Below are 16,667 nucleotides of genomic sequence, written 5' to 3' on the forward strand. Positions count from 1 at the left end.
CAATATTTCCTGACAGACCTTGTTTTTAGTATAGACCATTTAGAATCATCTGTCCTGCATTACTATACAACTTACTCACAGTAAGAAAATGTGCAATGCAACAGGTTTCAAGGCTACCCTCTGATAACTAAAAAATGCTTAAATGGACAGAAACAAACGAGTTGTCTTCCGAACATTGGCAACACAAGCCCCGCCTCCTGAAACATCACTTTGAGCTGACTGACCTCTGCAGGGTCTGATGTTACAGAAGCGATGCTCCAGGTTCCCTCCAACAATGTCCTCGCACCATGAGCCGTTAGTACCAGGGCTGAGGAAGGTTCTGATCCTCTGCTGCTGACCCACTCCACAGGACCGCGAACAGGACTCCCACTCCGCCCACTCTGTCCAAGAACAGTTCCTTTGTGCACAGTCACCTCCGACACACACCTCACCTACAGCACATATGGGAAGATGTTACATAACATCAGAAGACTGCTGAATACTATGCTAAAGTAGCTTTGTTTCTTAACGAGTGATGTTTAGCTCATAGTTTCTTCATTACAACAACTACAGCCAGCCATTAGTTTAGAGTATTCAAGACTATATATTCATTACAGGAAAAGCTGCGTAGTGCTGAACATTCTTCTAAAGATCACATCGAACTAGTGAAGCATTGGGTTCATCTGAAGTCTCTAACCGACAGTCTTCTGCAGGTAATATTGTCCCTATCATGCAAATGCTATTCTCTGTGGTCAGACGGCATTACCATATGTTTAGGATGACGACCCAGCTCTTATGTTCATGTACAGGATTCTCAGTAGGAAAAATAGTTCTACAATCCAGAACCAATCTCCTCTGACTTCAATGCAGATCAGTAAAGAAAACTGGAGAGAATCTACTCCTGAGGTAAGCTTTGTGAAACCAAGCCAAACAGGTACCAAACAGCAGAAGAACTAATGAATGCAGCTTGTGAGAGATTTTGAGCAACTGAATACACGACTGCCATTAAAACACACTACATTATGAATGGCATGATAGTAGTAATGTCCAGATCCAAGCAGATCATTTTTCTTTTTGCTTTGGAACTATCCAGGAGAGTCTAGAACCCAACCCACTGTTACATCCTAACTCTGCAGCAGGCGCATGCCACTGAAGCCCACGCTGTCTCCAATATGTTCTTCAATGAGCGATGATAGAGAAAAAGTATGGCATCTACGCAGTGGAAATATTTCATAAAAAGTGTGTGTGTGAATAAACTGTAAAGCGTTTAGCAGAAAGTTAAAAAGTTCTGTGTAAGTGTAAAGAAAAATCCAGTTGGAACCTTTGCCTTCACAAGCGCATTGTTTCTGAAATTCATGTTTACTGAATATTGAAAGTGAAGATTAGACATCAGTCAGACTGACTGGAACAAACAAAAAATGACTGTGTAGCGACACCTGGACACTGGGGCAAGTTGCAGGCTTTCTCATAGTGAGAGTTTCCTGAGCAGGGAGGTCGGACACACTGTCGATGGCGTGACTTTATGGCCGGGCTTTGAACATCAGTGCAGGTCTTAGAGCAGGGACTCCACAATGACCAAGGAGAAAAGCCAGAGTCCTCTTCTGGAAGGATGAAAGAGGATGATAGAGGGAAAGAAACAAAGACAGATTCAAGAGGAATTCAAATGGACATGAAACAAGTAAAGTAATAATGTGTAATAAAGTCCAAAAGAAAAGACAGTGAGAGTATGTCAAAAGTAGAATATTCAAATTGAAATTTGGTATTTTACCTGGAATGGTGGGTTCCTCTGTGGGAGCAACAACAGCTACCGAAAAGCAAAAACATGATAAGTTCATTTATCATTCAGCCAGCAAAGAAAGACGTGTTGTTCTCTTGACATAAACCACCCCCTGTACTGCACCTGGACAGTCAGGGGTCTGACAGTAGGTCGTTTCCTGACGTGGCCCCCAGCAGTCCTTCCCTCCATGGGCTGGGGCAGGCTGTGTGCAGTCCCTAGAACGAACCTTGACTCCTAAACCTCCACAAGACAGCGAGCAGGGGCTCCAGGGGCCCCAGAGAGACAAACCACCATCAACTGGACAGGGCTCCATGGAACAGTTCCACCTCCCATGCTCACAGCCACTATAGAGGACAGGATAGATATAAGTACATGTTTAATATGTACAAACAAACATATAGGCTGTGTTCGAAACCGCCTACTTCTCCTACTACTCCTACTAACTTTAACTTTTTTTAAGTTCCCGGATGCATAATAGATTCGCCAAAATGTTGGGTATGCATCATGTGGTTACTTGTCATACTTAAGCTATGCAAGATGCAACGTAACTTGACGTCACCGATCGTCATTTCCTGTCAAAACAAAGTTTCAAGCTAGCTACAACGAGGGTAGGTTCATTTTGTGAAAATAACCGGAAGTGCGTTACTCACTGCGGCTAGCTTTAGTAGCGCCAAATTCGATGGAACAAAATTTTAAATAGCCGGTATTTTGTCAGATTTTCAACACGTTGGGGGTCTAAACGACTACTTTCTCACCTGAAAATGTTTCAAATGTTGGTAAAGTTATATATTTACAGAGTTTATAGCTTAAGCGAAATCAGCTTCAGGCCGGCTGATTTCGGCTCGGGCAGGAGTGAAGTGCACTGTGTGTAAACGCTCTGCATACTGTCTGATCGATGAGTATGCCGTTTGCAAGTATGTAGTATGTAGTAGGCGGTTTCGAACACAGCCATACTCTGGGAACCTCTGTGTCTAACTATAGAGGAGGTTGGAGCTGAGCTCAGGAGACTTCAGTCAGGGAGGGCTGCAGGCCCAGATGGAGTCTGTCCAAGGCTTCTGAGGGACTGTGCTGGTCAACTAGCGGTCCCTCTTCAGAGGCTCTTCAATATGAGCCTTCAGATGGAAAAAGTCCCGGTGCTGTGGAAAACTTCTTGTCTCATACCGGTGCCCAAATTAGGGCAACCGGTGGAGCTGAATGACTACAGACCGGTGGCTTTGACATCTCATATCATGAAGACCTTGGAGAGACTTCTTGTTCGTCGCATGAGATTGCAGGTTGCTGAGGCTCTTGACCCCCTCCAGTTTGCCTACCAGAAACACATAGGAGTGGAAGACGCGATTCTGTACATGTTGCATCGGGCATATGCTTATCTGGATGTGCCTGGTTCATATGTGAGAATCATGTTCTTTGACTTCTCCAGTGCCTTCAACACCATACGGCCTCCCATACTGAAAGACAAGCTGCTCGGTATGGGTGTGGCCCCCTCCCTGACATCATGGATTATAAACTATTTGTCTGCCAGACCACAGTATGTCAGGATGGGGAAATGTGTTTCTGGAACACTGGAATGCAGTACTGGGGCTCCACAGGGTACTGTTTTGGCTCCTTTTCTTTTCACCCTGTACACATCAGTCTTCAGGTACAACTCAGAGTCCTGCCACATTCAGAAGTATTCTGAGGATACGGCTGTTGTGGCATGTTTTATCACACTATCATTAGCCCCTTTCACACTGAGGAATAACCCGCGTTTAATCCGCGAATTTAGCGTGTCCGCTGTTGCGTTCACACTGCCGACCCGGGCTGGCGTGTCAACTCGACTCGCCTTTCGACCCGCGTCGGACCCTAGTCTTTTTGCTGAGCCGAGTTTGGTGTGAACGCAATTGACGCGGGTCGGATGTGGGCGTGGCGTGACGTGAGGAGTTTAAAAGACAGAATGGACAGCTGATTCAGAACAACAGCGACAGGTGAGGACAAGTTTTACTCTGTTTTAGCCTACATCAAGTTCGAGACATTTTTGAAGATGGCCAACTGGGAGACAAGGAGGTCCGCGAGCTCCTCAGCCTCCGAGCAGAGGACGTTATTTAGAGAGTGCACTGTTCAATGCTGCTGTCTGCTGGGGGAGTTGCACTACAGACAGAAACTGTAGGCACCTGGACAAACTGGTGAAAAAGGCTGGTTCTGTTGTAGGCAGAAGGCTGGACCCTCTCGGTGCTGTGGTGGAGAAACGGATGAGGAGGAAGTTAGATTCTGTTTTGGAGAACAATAAACATCCTCTCCACAGCATCCTGCAGGACAGAGGAGCAGCTGCAGTGAGAGGCTGCAGGACTGAGAGCTTCAGGAGGTCCTTTGTTCCCACAGCCAGAAGGCTTTATAACAGTGTTCTTCTCAAATTTATTCATTTATGTATTTGTTATTTTTGTTCTAATATACATTCATTGTAAATATTTTGAATTGAGCTACATGACAATTTGAATTCCCCCCACAGGGGATGAATAAAGTATTTTCTATTCTAGTCTATATATATGTAACCAGATGGACTGGTTGGGAGCAAGGGTGCAATAATGGGGCCAGGACAATGGGGGGAGCTATGGGATTTGCTGCTGTGAAATACTGGGTTCATGGGGAGAAGAAGAAGAACCTTTAAAAGCTGGGCCTGTTGAGAGCCTGCGGCCTTGTCAGCATTGTACAGCATCAAAAATGTACTATCAAAATCAAGACTGGATGTTGTGATAGACATAGCTCAACTGGCAAGCAGCCTGCAGAGGTCAGGAACCAGTGTAACAATTTTGTGGGTGCCAGCGCACATTGGTGTTACAGGGAACGAGCTGGCAGACCAGCATGCCAAGAAAGCTGCAGACCAACCAAATATAGATATGGACATTAAATACAGTAAAGCAGAACTGAAGAGTATCATCAAAAACAAAACGAGGCAAAAGTGGCAGCAAATGTGGGAAAATGGACAAACTGGTAGACACATGTATAACATTCACAAAACAGTGGGATTGGGCAGAATTACACACAGAAGTACGCAGGAAGAAGACATGGTTTCAAGGATGAGGGTGGGCCACACAGGTCTGAATTGTACATTGTTTTTATTGAAGAAACATGCTGATGGGAAATGCAGTGACTGTGACACTCTAGAAACCCATGAACATGCCATAGAATCCTGTGCTAAATATCAGCATGAAAGACAGGAGCTAGTCAGATGCCTTGAAGGAGAGAAAGTACCCCTAAAGCTAAGTGACATATTCCTAAGGCAGACAGGAGAGCCATGTTTTATTCACCTGTTTAATTTCATAAGGGACACTGGTCTCCTATGGAGACTATAGTCCGCAGAACCCGTTGTGTTTTTTTTGGGGTTTTTTTGTTTTGTTTGTTTGTTTGTTTTTTGTTTTATTTATTTATTTATATGTTTATTTTTTTTGGACTAGAGTAGAGTTACTAATCCAGACCCACACTCCATTTCAGAAGGTGGCGGTAATGCACACCAATCAGTTGCTTGCCCAGGGCCGGGGTGGGCCATTTTCTCAGTCCGGGAATTTAATTCAAATTCAGGCCACTCTGATATGGAGGAGGAATTTGAGTCCATGAAAAAAGATAAAACGAACAAAAAACATTCGTGTTCAGTCCGAAATGGATAGAAATCAACAAGAAAACAGATTCTTCCTTTCACATCAAAGCGTCGTGCCCGCGCGGTGTCCGGATAAGTGCTCATTGCAACTTGAAAATAGAACAGTCTATTCCCTGCATGGGCGTGAGCGGGCTCAGCTCACATTATAATAAATGGGAGGGGAAGGCTTGAACATGAAACATGATGCTGATTCCCGCGGATAGAACGCGTGCAGACTCTCTAGTAATTAAAAAAGGCAACTAAACACCCCAACGCGCTCGCGCTTAGCCCTGCCCTGCCATACTGCCCCTGTCCCTGCGCATGCGAACCATGTACAATATTTGCACAGCCCTTCTAAATAATTATATTTATTTTAATTGCATGTTTGAGATGCATTTAATAACAAATATCAAACAACAAATGTGATCGCCCCTATTTAATATTGCGTTAGTAACCATGTGCCGTGCGCGCCTGTGGGAATGCAGGCTACAGTTGATGAGGAGATAAAGCGTGATAAAGCGTTAAGCAATTGTTCATCAGTATGTATGTGTGTATAATTTGTTTGTTTTCTTTCATTTATTCTACTACCATTAATAATATTATTATTTTCACCAGATGCTGCAGTCATGCACAACTGTATCTCCAGACTGGTACTCCATCCCCTCTGAGATGTTCTGGGAGAGCAGGGATGAGACGGGTGTGGTGGACACACTCCACAGAGATGCCAGAAACTCTTTATCCACCAGACACGGACACTCCTGAAACACACAAGTTTTCACAAACATTTCTTCTTGTGCTGTTGTGTTAATAGGAACATGAAAAGATGTATCAGGGTTTCTAAAGTTTTGGGTTGCTGGGAACCCACCAGCAGGCAGGATCCATGGTGTTGGTAGGTGTGTGGGGGGCAGTGGCAGCCTTCCTCACAGCCGTCAGAGTAGCAGCCATCTCTGCCGCTGACCTGAGCACAGCTGAAAGGACAGCCTTCTCCACGTTCACACTCCCTGTACAGCCTGCCAGGAGGGCAGCCCACATCTGCACAACAATGTCAACACAGCAATGTGATGAAAGATACGAAGAACACGGTCCTCAAATGAGAGCCACTTTAGAAACACGAGTTTCCATCTTATGAATAATCTAATGTTAATGCCATGGCTACAGACGGGACTCACCGAGGCAGACTTGTGTGTTGCAGGTTTTGCTCTGGCGACTGAGGCTGTCGCAAGGTGGAGAGCTGCAGAGACGAGAGCGGGCCTGCTGTCCCCCACCACAGCTGACCGAACACACGGACCACTGAGACCAGGGCAGCCAGGAGCCCCCCGAGTCTGCTCACAGAACAGAGACACGACTGCCGGTCAGAGACCAGGTAATGCCTCCAATTTCATTCTAAAAACAGTGGCTCTACGCAGAACTTTGTAATATATAACATTCAGTTAGCAAAAGCTTGTGAAAAAAAAAAGTAAGTAACATTAACAGACAGTTTGTGTGTGAGCTGTAATGGGGATTAGCCACGCATGACGACCTGTGCATGAGTGTATGTTGCAGTCTTTCTGCTGCTTTGCGACTCCCAGGCAGCCTCTGCCACCGCTCTGAGGAGCTGGGTTATCACACTGGCGTCTCCTGACTTTCACTCCTCTCCCACAAGGAAGTGAGCACTCAGACCAGGCTCCCCATTGGGCCCAGCCGCCGTCCACATGGCAACCAGGGACAGACTGACAATGGAGAACACCAGCCTGGCATGAGCTGAAAAAGATGAGAAAACAGGTGAAAATATGAAGACGCGAGAATCTTTGCACTTTTGTATTAGGCTGAATCAAATCTTTATCATATCTCGTTTTTTCATTTGTAGTATCTCATTTTTTTAAATGTCGTTAAGCTGCTTTTGTACCAGTTTTTGCAATCACTGATGATGATGCCTCCTGGATCTACAAACTGCCAATCAGATTCACCAGGCCATACCCATGATGTATTACTGGAATCCAGAAGAGCTGTGCAGTAAGAATAACAAATCATTACCTGACCAGTGACATTAATGCAACACAGAGACTCATCTCAGGCTAGCTCAGTTTACTCAGAACTTCAATTTCAATTCAATTCATTTTTATTTATATAGTGCCAAATACAACAAATGTCATCTCAAGGCACTTAGATAATAAAGTCCAATTCAAGCCAATTGGAATTCAATTAATTGTAATCATAATTATTCATAAAATAATAATATATACATAATATGCTTCCATGAGCATAAAGAGAAAGTAGATCCAACCAGTGGTGGAACTGTTGAAGTATTTGCAGCGACACTCCTCCCTGTCCACACACACTCCATCCTGCAACACCATGTCGCCCTGACAGCCACAGGACCGGCTGCACCCGGGAGGGTCCAAACACTCTGTGTCACCATGGAGATCGGAACAGGAGCGAGGACAAGGCTTCCAGCAAGCCAATTCTTCAAGGCCTCCACCACAGTCTTTAAGAAACGGATGAAAATATGTTCAATAAGGATGAACACACACAGTGAAGGGATGCCAGTTACTTTCTACATTACTACACACATAAGTGAAGCTGGTCTGACGAATAAAACTGAAATCTGAGACCAACAGGTTGATGATGGTCTGCTGCTTGTTTGACCTCTGACACAGTTTTTGTTCTGTGGCCACAGAAGCACATTTTCATTTCATTCAGATTCCATCCAGCTTCACCATCAGGAACACAGAGAGTAAGACCAACGGTTTCCTGTGAGGACGCTTTTCCTTTCGCTCTGCATCTTCTGCAGAGCCAATATTTATTTTTGGCTTTTCCAGAAACATTCACTGCAAACATGAAACTATTTATTCTGCTGACCTGAGCACACAGTGACGTTGTGGTGGCAACCGTGGCTTTGCCTGCTCTCTCCAAGACAGGGTAGTCCGGCAAATCTGGCAGGAGGACTGCTACACTCCCTGGTCCGGGTGGATGAGCCAGCACAGCCGTTACACTCTGACCATGCTGACCAGGAACTCCATGAACCATGTACTACAGGTGGTGAACAGAAAGGAAAGAAATGATGTGAGAAAAAGAAAAAAAACTGGAGAGGAAATCAAAGATAAACAGATGATTAAACAAAAAAGCATCAAATCAAAAGACAAAGACCATTACTGGTTAATAACTGAAGGAGATGACACAATGTAGAAAAGAGAAAACCCTGAAATAACACAAAAAGGGGCCTGAGAGAAGGACACGGCTTCAATGCCAGAGTAAAATTGAACAGGAAAATGTGCCCACCTGCAGAGACACTTTGAGCCATGCTTATATACATTTTGGAGGCAAGAAAACTGTGGACATTAAATCTGAGAGAGTCTAACATATTCTGTGACGAAACCCTCGTCACTACACACAGGTGATACATGGTAAAGCACCCTCAGTCTATCATACATGGCTCATATTTGCATTGTTCCCCACTGGTTTGGTGGTGAGTGCACGCACCACATTGGACTAATGTTCAAACCTCATATCTCCAACAGAAGCACAAAAAAACCCCCGCACTAATCACATTTGTTTTCTCAAGTTCTCTTTATTTTAGGACTGTTACCTGTACTGCTGCTGCCATCCTCCTGCTCCTCTGTGCCTGCCTGGGAGAGCAAACAGAGCAGCAGAAGCAGCAGCCTTTTATAATATGGTCGGCTGCGGACTATACCATCTCCCCTCTAAGTGGAGGGGGAGAGTTTAGGGTCTGTTCATATTTTTGGTTGTAATTGCTCAAATGGAGCGTGATTTATTATGGTGATGGTTTGTATATGTTATGTAATGTTAATGGGGTTATTGCAGAGCCTGTGTGTGAAATGTGGTGGCCAGAAGTATTGTTTTCTCTGTTAATTGGCTTGATTGGTCTTGGGGCGGGGCTTGGGGCTATATAAGGCTCAGGCCGACCAGACACTCGGGTGGAGAGTGTGAGGGCTGAAGTAAGGGCTTGCTTTGTGTCCACATAACTGGCTTCTTTATAAGATGTTTCCCTGTAAATAAACTGCACAGTTGAAGCACTACCTGCGACTCCAGCCATTTTGTATTTGCATCCCACGTCCTTGTGACATATTCATTTTCACCAGAGATCACATGTTACAATACAGATTTGTCATAAATACTCATAAGTGATCAAACTTTTCAGGCTGATTTCTCTGTGTCAACATTCATGAGATGCTTTGAATTGACCGTCTATGATTAAATGCTGTCATGTATAGAAGGCTGGCTCTGCGACTATCTCTTCTTCCAGACTGGAAAAAGTGAAAACTGCTCAAAAATACTTTTATATAATATATATAAAATATATAATACACCTTTAGTAAAGAACCCTCAAACCGTTTTATGAATGAGGGCTCTGATTCAGTAAGTTAACTTCCTACAAACACATTTGCATCCCAACAGTGATTGTAAGGAAATGTTTCTTCCCTTGACTGTTATCATCGTACTTGGGCAGAATGAGATGACGGGACAGGGCTGTCTCTGGATCTGAACTCCAATCCCGTTGTGCATCTCCTGTTCTCCAAGGCAGGGATCCCCTCCGGTCTTTGGCTCGGGACAGCTACAGCTCCTGTAACGGGATACCGACTCTGCCCCACAGGTCCTGGAACAGGGAGTCCACTGGGACCACTCGCACCAGCCACCTGACACTGGCCACACAGAGATCACTTATCTATATTACCGTTCAGATTGTATGATGTGAGTCAGATTGAAAGAAAGACATTTTGAACATACACAGAACCTTTTAGCTGGCTTGTCTTACCTGGGCAGGACTCTCTGGTGCAGTTGAAGCTCCCATCCTCACATGTGCTGAAACACAGAAACAGTGGAGAAGACCACCAGGATTACCCTTTCTGTGTGTGTGTGTTGGTGTGCTCTATGCATTCCCTGTGTGTGTATTATTCGGACCAGTTGTTGCATCCATCGGGGGCCTGGAGGACCTCTCCTGGTTTCAGTCGGTGTCCAGTGTTTAGGTCCAGGCAGGGGCAGTCTTCCCTCAGCACGCAGACTGTCCCGTTGGCAGACAGAACCTTTCCCTCCGTGCAGTAGCACCCGGGCTCACAGTGCCACATGCAGCGCTGAGGGGCAGTAAAAATGAAAAACTGCTGAAATTCCTTTCCATCCCCAGTATGTACACTGCAAATGATTTGGTTCTTACCAAGAAAAAAAACCTTACATTTAGAAGTGCTAGATATTTTTTCTTGTTTTAAGAATTAATTTCTTATTTTAAATCTTCAACCTAACAGTATAATCTTATATCAAGCAAAACTTAAAATAAGATGTATTACGTTTCTCCTCCAAAGTCTCATCAAAATAAATCTTGTTTTAAGATTCAATAACAAACTCAACGTGCTTGATTCAAGAGTCACACAGAAAATATCTGAAAACACACTTTATTCCTTGGATTTTAAGCATATGACACGTTTGTTCACAAAACTGCCTTTGTTAAATCTAGAAACAAGACTCCTACAATCTTAATTTAAGAAATCTTGCCAAGTCACATTATCTTGCTGCATGGACAGATTTTTTCATTTGTTTTGAGTACCTTTTCCCTTAGTGTTGGTGTTTTTTTTATCTTGTTTGAAGACCCCTATTTTTTGCAGTGTAAGAATGAGCAGGTGTCAGAAGAGTGATAGCATGTGAAACTAAGGCTCATGCCAGGTGACACTCACCGACAGGTCGTCACAGGACCGAGGACAGGAGGGCCCGCAGCTACTGAACACTGTGCCTGGGACCTGGGAGCATGGAGCCACTGAAAACACCAACAGCCATCTGTTACCTAAGCTCTGCCAGGCTCATGCTCAACACCACATGCACACTATCAACTCATCCCAGTACCTGGGCAGTGGTCAGTGTTGCAGTCTCTGACTTCAGTCCCCAGCCCTTCACAGTAACTCCCCTCCCCCTCTGGAATGGGACTATCACAGTCTCTCCTCCGGCTTTGGATCCCCCCACCACATGACTTGGTACACCCTGTCCAATTACTCCACTGGCTCCAGCCACCATCACCTGAAATGAGTCGGCGCATCATGACAGTTTGGACAGCAGCATGCATCTGTTCGTTTGAATTGTCAACATCACTTTGTGCACTTTTGATCTGGAAGGGGGTCTAAGTACGACTTTCATTGTTTGTTTTTTTTTTAACTTTATTGCCTTTATCAAACTTGCAGGCAATACATTCAATTCATTCACACACACACATTCAATTCAAAAATACACAGGAAGACAAATAAAAACAAAACCAATTACAAAAACTGAGATAACAAAACAAAACAGACAAACAAAAAGGTCACCTTGTCATTAAATGTTATACATCACTTGATTATATATGGTCAAAGTACATGCATGATATAAAATTGCAACATTACATTTAAGGTTTTAGCCTAATTTCAGTCCCAGAATGACTGGGGCCCATCTTCTTATGAATAGTGGTATTTTAAACTGTAAAATAGCAGTCATGTTTTCCATGGTATGTATCTGCTCAATCTTTTGTATCCATTGAGCTTCTGTGGGTGTACATGGCTGCATCCAATTAACTGTAATCATTAACAGAATATGTAACATGTAGCATTGGTCCTTAGAGAGCAAGTTCTCTGGTATCTTCTCCAGTAAGAAAATTAAAGGGTCCAGAGGTATATCAACTCTGAAGACAGTGTCCATTTCTTCTTTAATTTGTTTCCAAAAAGTTTGTATCACTGGACAGTCCCAGAATATGTGGGCATGGTCCCCAACAATGCCACAGTTCCTCCAGCAAGTGTTGGGGGTATTACTTAAAAACTTTGACACCTTGAGAGGTGTTCTGAAGAATCTCAATTTCACTTTCCAGTCAAATTCTTTCCACATTTGGCTCCCAATCCCTTTATGACTTTTAAACATATATTTTCCCAAGCTTCATCTTCTATAATTGTGTTGAGTTCTAATTGTGGTTTCATGGTAACTGACTGAAACCAGGATAAGGTGTGCGAAAGAAAGCTGAAACTTTGTGTCAGTGCAGACGGATACAAAAGGAACTCACGGTCACACGCGGCGGGGATGCAGACTTGGTCTTCACGGTGAGGGCCGACACATGGAAGGCCATTGCCAGATTGCTGGGGACTGGAACAGAACCGGTACCGAGACTGAAGACCCACTCCACACGACACCGAGCACTGACCCCAAGGAGTCCACACGGACCACTGGCCATCCACTGCAGAGAGTGCGTTGGTGTGGAGGGACAGAACACAGAAATGAGATGACAGAGGCCATCCAACGGCTTCATGCTGATAGGCTTGAAGAGATATTAAGTAAGAGAAATTGCAACTAAACCCATTTGTGGCTGTCATAAAGATAAATTCTCTTCCTACCATTACAGCTGACTTGAGAGCAATTTACCAGCCTTCCTCCTTCACATGAACTGAAATATTACACGTTATGTCAGTTGCATCCCTTTGTGTACTGATGAACAGAAGCACAAACAGGCTTTTAGATGTGTCTCGTGTAGAAACTGAAGGTCACTTGTTCTTACCAGTTCTTGCAGTTTCTGGGGACAGTGTCTCCAGGTTTGTACTGCTCTTCATCAACATCACAGCGACAGGCAGACTCACGCACACACACACCATCCTGTGAACAGAAAGCATTGTGAGCAATGAAGCCGTAATTAGGCCACATGTGTGAGCACATTTGTGTTTCTGTCCACCACCTGCAGGACAGTCCCTTGTGGACACTGACACCCTGGTGTGCAGTTCCTGCTGAGGTCCATTGTGAGGTCTGCACATGACACTGGCCCTCTCACACACTGCTTCCACTCCTGGCCTGGAGGACACACTCTGCCTTCACCTGACACACCAAGTAGAAACCACACAGACTCAGAATACTCTAAAAATACTTCACATTTATTTTCTAACTAAATTTGACAATAGCTAACTTTTTTGGTTTCTTATCATTATTATTTCCTGTGTAAAAACACAGCTGAACAAGTAAAATATGAGAAATACATGTTGCTCGACCATATTTGGTCCCCTTGTAGAAAAAGTGGGTTCTGAATGTTTTGTAAAACGTGTTCTGTTGTACCACAGGGCTGCAGGTTACAGGCGCTGAACTGCTGAGCGGTGCCATGAATTCTGATAGGCCCACGAGTTCGAGTCTTGTAACCTCCTCCACAGGTCACTGTACACCGTGACCACACACTCCATGGCTCCTTCACACCTTCAGACACATCACAGCCGGCTTAATTCACTTCTTCTCCAGATCAAATTGGATGCATTTAGCTTATTTTACGATTGAAAACATGGATCTCAAAGAAATTAGCAACATAAGCAGTCAATTCCTTCTCACCAAGGCAGGGTTCAAGACTGCAGGAATCAATCCCAACTCTCTCTCCTTTGCAGGGGTGACCACCGAATGATGGGGGGGGATTGGTTCCTGAACGATACCGCCTTCTTACACCAACATCGCATGTTCGACTGCAAGTGCTCCACTGTGTCCAGCTACTCCAGCCACAGTTCACTGACAAGCAGAAAGATGTAGGGTGCTTTCAGACTTTAAGCAGACCACAGTTCGTTTCCTGAAAACGTAGGTCTCGGTTCATTTTCAAAAGAACCCTGGTGCAGTTCGCTTCAAATGGGAATGCAGAAAAGCAGAGATCTAAAAGTGGCCAATTCTCAGCCTCTCTGACAGCAGTAGTTTCCTCAGTGGTTTGCCACCGTTCTCAAAAGGCAAAAACCTCTTCTCACCGGCAGGCGTGTTACTGAGACACTGCAACTTTTATTATACTTATTATTATACTTATAACTTATATTTTTAAATTGAAGTAATCAATAAGGCAATACAACACACTTTTTAGGGGGGAAAGTAACATCAAACTGAACTATAATGACTGTGCTGTAACAGTATCAAAGAAATAAATATACAGATAATATTTTTTAAATACTAAATACACATAATATAAATATATAGGATATTTAAGTCCAAAAGTCAATCAAAAAGTTACCTCAAATATACAAATAACATATGAGCTTTGACAAAGTCAAACTTTTAAACTAATTTAGGTAATTTCAAAGCACTTTGAATTGCCTTGTGTACGAATTGTGCTCTACAAATAAAATTGCCTTGCCATTTATAAAAGCATCAAAAACAGCAGAAATGTTCAACATAACAACATTTATGAATTAAAAAACTAAAATAATTAAAGTGTTAAAGCTGCGGTCGGCAACTTTTTTTTCGTCATATTAGCTTGAACTGTCATGGGATTCTGGAAGTAGAATATTAAATAGGCTGTTTAGGAAAAATAACGAAATCTGTAGCTCCCTCTGAAGCCTGTAATCGTGCTTACAAAAACCGAGCGCTCCCGGCTGTTTTTAACCAATCAAGTTAGGGTGGAGGAATCCTACCTGTCAATCACAGCTTGTGCACACGCTGCTGAGCGTGAGTCTGCCCCAGCTTGTGTGCGCTCACACTGGTGTGAACTCACGTGCACAACCTCGTCCACAGAGGGGGAGGGGTTTGGGGGGCGATTCGGAGCTTGTTAGAGGTTGGGGGAGGGACCTGAAAGTTGTATCAGTTCGAATTTTCCGACTTTAGACTCGCAATTTTGAAAACCTGCCGACTGCAGCTTTAAGTCCAAATTCTGCTGATTTATTTTACAATTGAAGACTCAGTGTTATAATCTGAAAGGTTAGAGGTTTGTTTTCTGCAAAGGAACCAGTGTTGTCCAAAAGTCTTTGGATTTATTATCAAAGTCAAAAGATATTCAACTGTTTCACTGTCAGAATTACAGAACATGTCAATGTTAAATTTGTTATGGAGATAATCATTGGATGGGTAAATGTATTTCTTGAGCTGTGGGTGGGATTGGACAAGAAATATACCGTGTTAGATTCTTAAGTCAATGTTTTCTTTTTAATTGTGATGGAAAATAAGGTGTGTTCTTAGGAACGTATTAATGCAGTTCTTGTCTACAAATTGACATCCTTCAATTATTTAACAATTAACCATGAATGAGGAATATATTAAAGCCCCTTTAGCCAGTGGAATCATTGCTAAAGGAATAGCTTAAATTTGCTTTCAGGACGCACCATATCGCATTTACAAATGAAACTTTTGTATGTTAAAAAATATACCATGTAAAATTGACCTCACCCCATGATCTATCCAATCTTTATAAAAAAAAAGGATTTCCTGTTTATCAAAATGCACTTGTTCCAAAGTGTGGAGAGAAGTTGTGTTTATGAATTATTTTCTATTACTGGAGAACCTGTTTATGAAAATCTGATCATTCAATCTGTTATTTAGAAATTTCAAAATCACACTTAAGCAAAAATTAAATTCCACTAAATTAGTCAAAACTTTTTTTTAGGCGGATGGAACCAAAGTCAATCCCGTTTCCTAATGAATGACTGCAACCATTTAAGTTTGATGGTTCATGGATTCAAAATCGATCACATTTAAACCTCCTCTTCAAATGACTTCACAACATCATTCTTTCTAATAGAATTATATTCATTTTTCCAAATAAAATTCAAATTATTTTAATTCATTTTCTTGATTATTCTATCAGATATATGTAGACATTGTGAGGGCAAATGAGTCGAGATGGGGCTTTCAATTTAGTTGACAAATATATCGAAAAGTCTCTTTGAAGCCAAATATTCAAGATCTTTTTGGATTTGTGCACATTACTCTGAATTGTCAATCATCCCCCTTTTTTATATTCAAATTAAAACCAGAAGCTTTTGAACCTGAAAAATATTCTTCAGAAACAGTGTGGTATCATCTGCTTGCTGACTTATAATCAATTCATTTCCTATTACAATCAAAGGTAGTATATTTTGGTTGTGTTTCATAAATATTGCTCAACATTCAGTTGTCTAGTCTTTAAAGAGATCGAGATGATGCCTGGGCTAAGGCCAGGCACTTTAAATCCCAGAGTGACTGGCTGGTATTTAAACAGTTTAGAAATCGCTTTTCTTCCTTTGTAAGAAAGGCTAAATCCCAGTTTTATGTAGATAAAACTACTCGAAACCTAAATGATCCGAAGAAATTTTAGAGAGTGATTAAATCTTCATTTGGAGATGAAATGGCCAATGACTTACCTACTTGTATTGTGAATGATGCACAGAACATAACTAATAAAGCAGCCATTCTTAATTACTTCAATGAACATTTCATTTCCTCAGGATCCTTGTTTGAATCATTGCATCCACAGAAATTGAATGTGCAAGAAGTTTTCCTTCCAACAAACTGAAATGATTCGGCTCCAGGATTCAGTCTGTCTCCTTTTCATGTAACTGAGGTTCATAGGGCTTTACAGCACTTAGATCCTTGTAAATCTGT

At 42.8% G+C, this 16,667-nt stretch overlaps 1 protein-coding gene across 1 annotated transcript in view; it reads right to left on the reverse strand.

Annotated features, from left to right (window-relative positions):
• Nucleotides 1-16,667, reverse strand: part of sspo (SCO-spondin) — a 148,128-nt gene that overhangs the window by 54,495 nt on the left and 76,966 nt on the right. The window contains exons 69-90 of the mRNA XM_075452417.1: nucleotides 13,671-13,841; nucleotides 13,407-13,541; nucleotides 13,036-13,172; nucleotides 12,862-12,956; nucleotides 12,701-12,750; nucleotides 12,373-12,543; nucleotides 11,196-11,366; nucleotides 11,030-11,109; nucleotides 10,266-10,435; nucleotides 10,120-10,166; nucleotides 9,806-10,006; nucleotides 8,205-8,375; nucleotides 7,630-7,830; nucleotides 7,252-7,351; nucleotides 6,886-7,106; nucleotides 6,536-6,688; nucleotides 6,232-6,398; nucleotides 5,979-6,124; nucleotides 1,880-2,100; nucleotides 1,748-1,783; nucleotides 1,416-1,580; nucleotides 225-431 (exon numbers count right to left, since the gene is read on the reverse strand). Coding sequence (XP_075308532.1) covers nucleotides 225-431; nucleotides 1,416-1,580; nucleotides 1,748-1,783; nucleotides 1,880-2,100; nucleotides 5,979-6,124; nucleotides 6,232-6,398; nucleotides 6,536-6,688; nucleotides 6,886-7,106; nucleotides 7,252-7,351; nucleotides 7,630-7,830; nucleotides 8,205-8,375; nucleotides 9,806-10,006; nucleotides 10,120-10,166; nucleotides 10,266-10,435; nucleotides 11,030-11,109; nucleotides 11,196-11,366; nucleotides 12,373-12,543; nucleotides 12,701-12,750; nucleotides 12,862-12,956; nucleotides 13,036-13,172; nucleotides 13,407-13,541; nucleotides 13,671-13,841 — 3,216 coding nt within the window. The remainder of the gene's footprint in view (nucleotides 1-224; nucleotides 432-1,415; nucleotides 1,581-1,747; nucleotides 1,784-1,879; nucleotides 2,101-5,978; nucleotides 6,125-6,231; nucleotides 6,399-6,535; nucleotides 6,689-6,885; nucleotides 7,107-7,251; nucleotides 7,352-7,629; nucleotides 7,831-8,204; nucleotides 8,376-9,805; nucleotides 10,007-10,119; nucleotides 10,167-10,265; nucleotides 10,436-11,029; nucleotides 11,110-11,195; nucleotides 11,367-12,372; nucleotides 12,544-12,700; nucleotides 12,751-12,861; nucleotides 12,957-13,035; nucleotides 13,173-13,406; nucleotides 13,542-13,670; nucleotides 13,842-16,667) is intronic.

This window comes from Odontesthes bonariensis, chromosome 20 (genome assembly GCF_027942865.1).
Source record: "Odontesthes bonariensis isolate fOdoBon6 chromosome 20, fOdoBon6.hap1, whole genome shotgun sequence".
NCBI lineage: Eukaryota > Metazoa > Chordata > Actinopteri > Atheriniformes > Atherinopsidae > Odontesthes > Odontesthes bonariensis.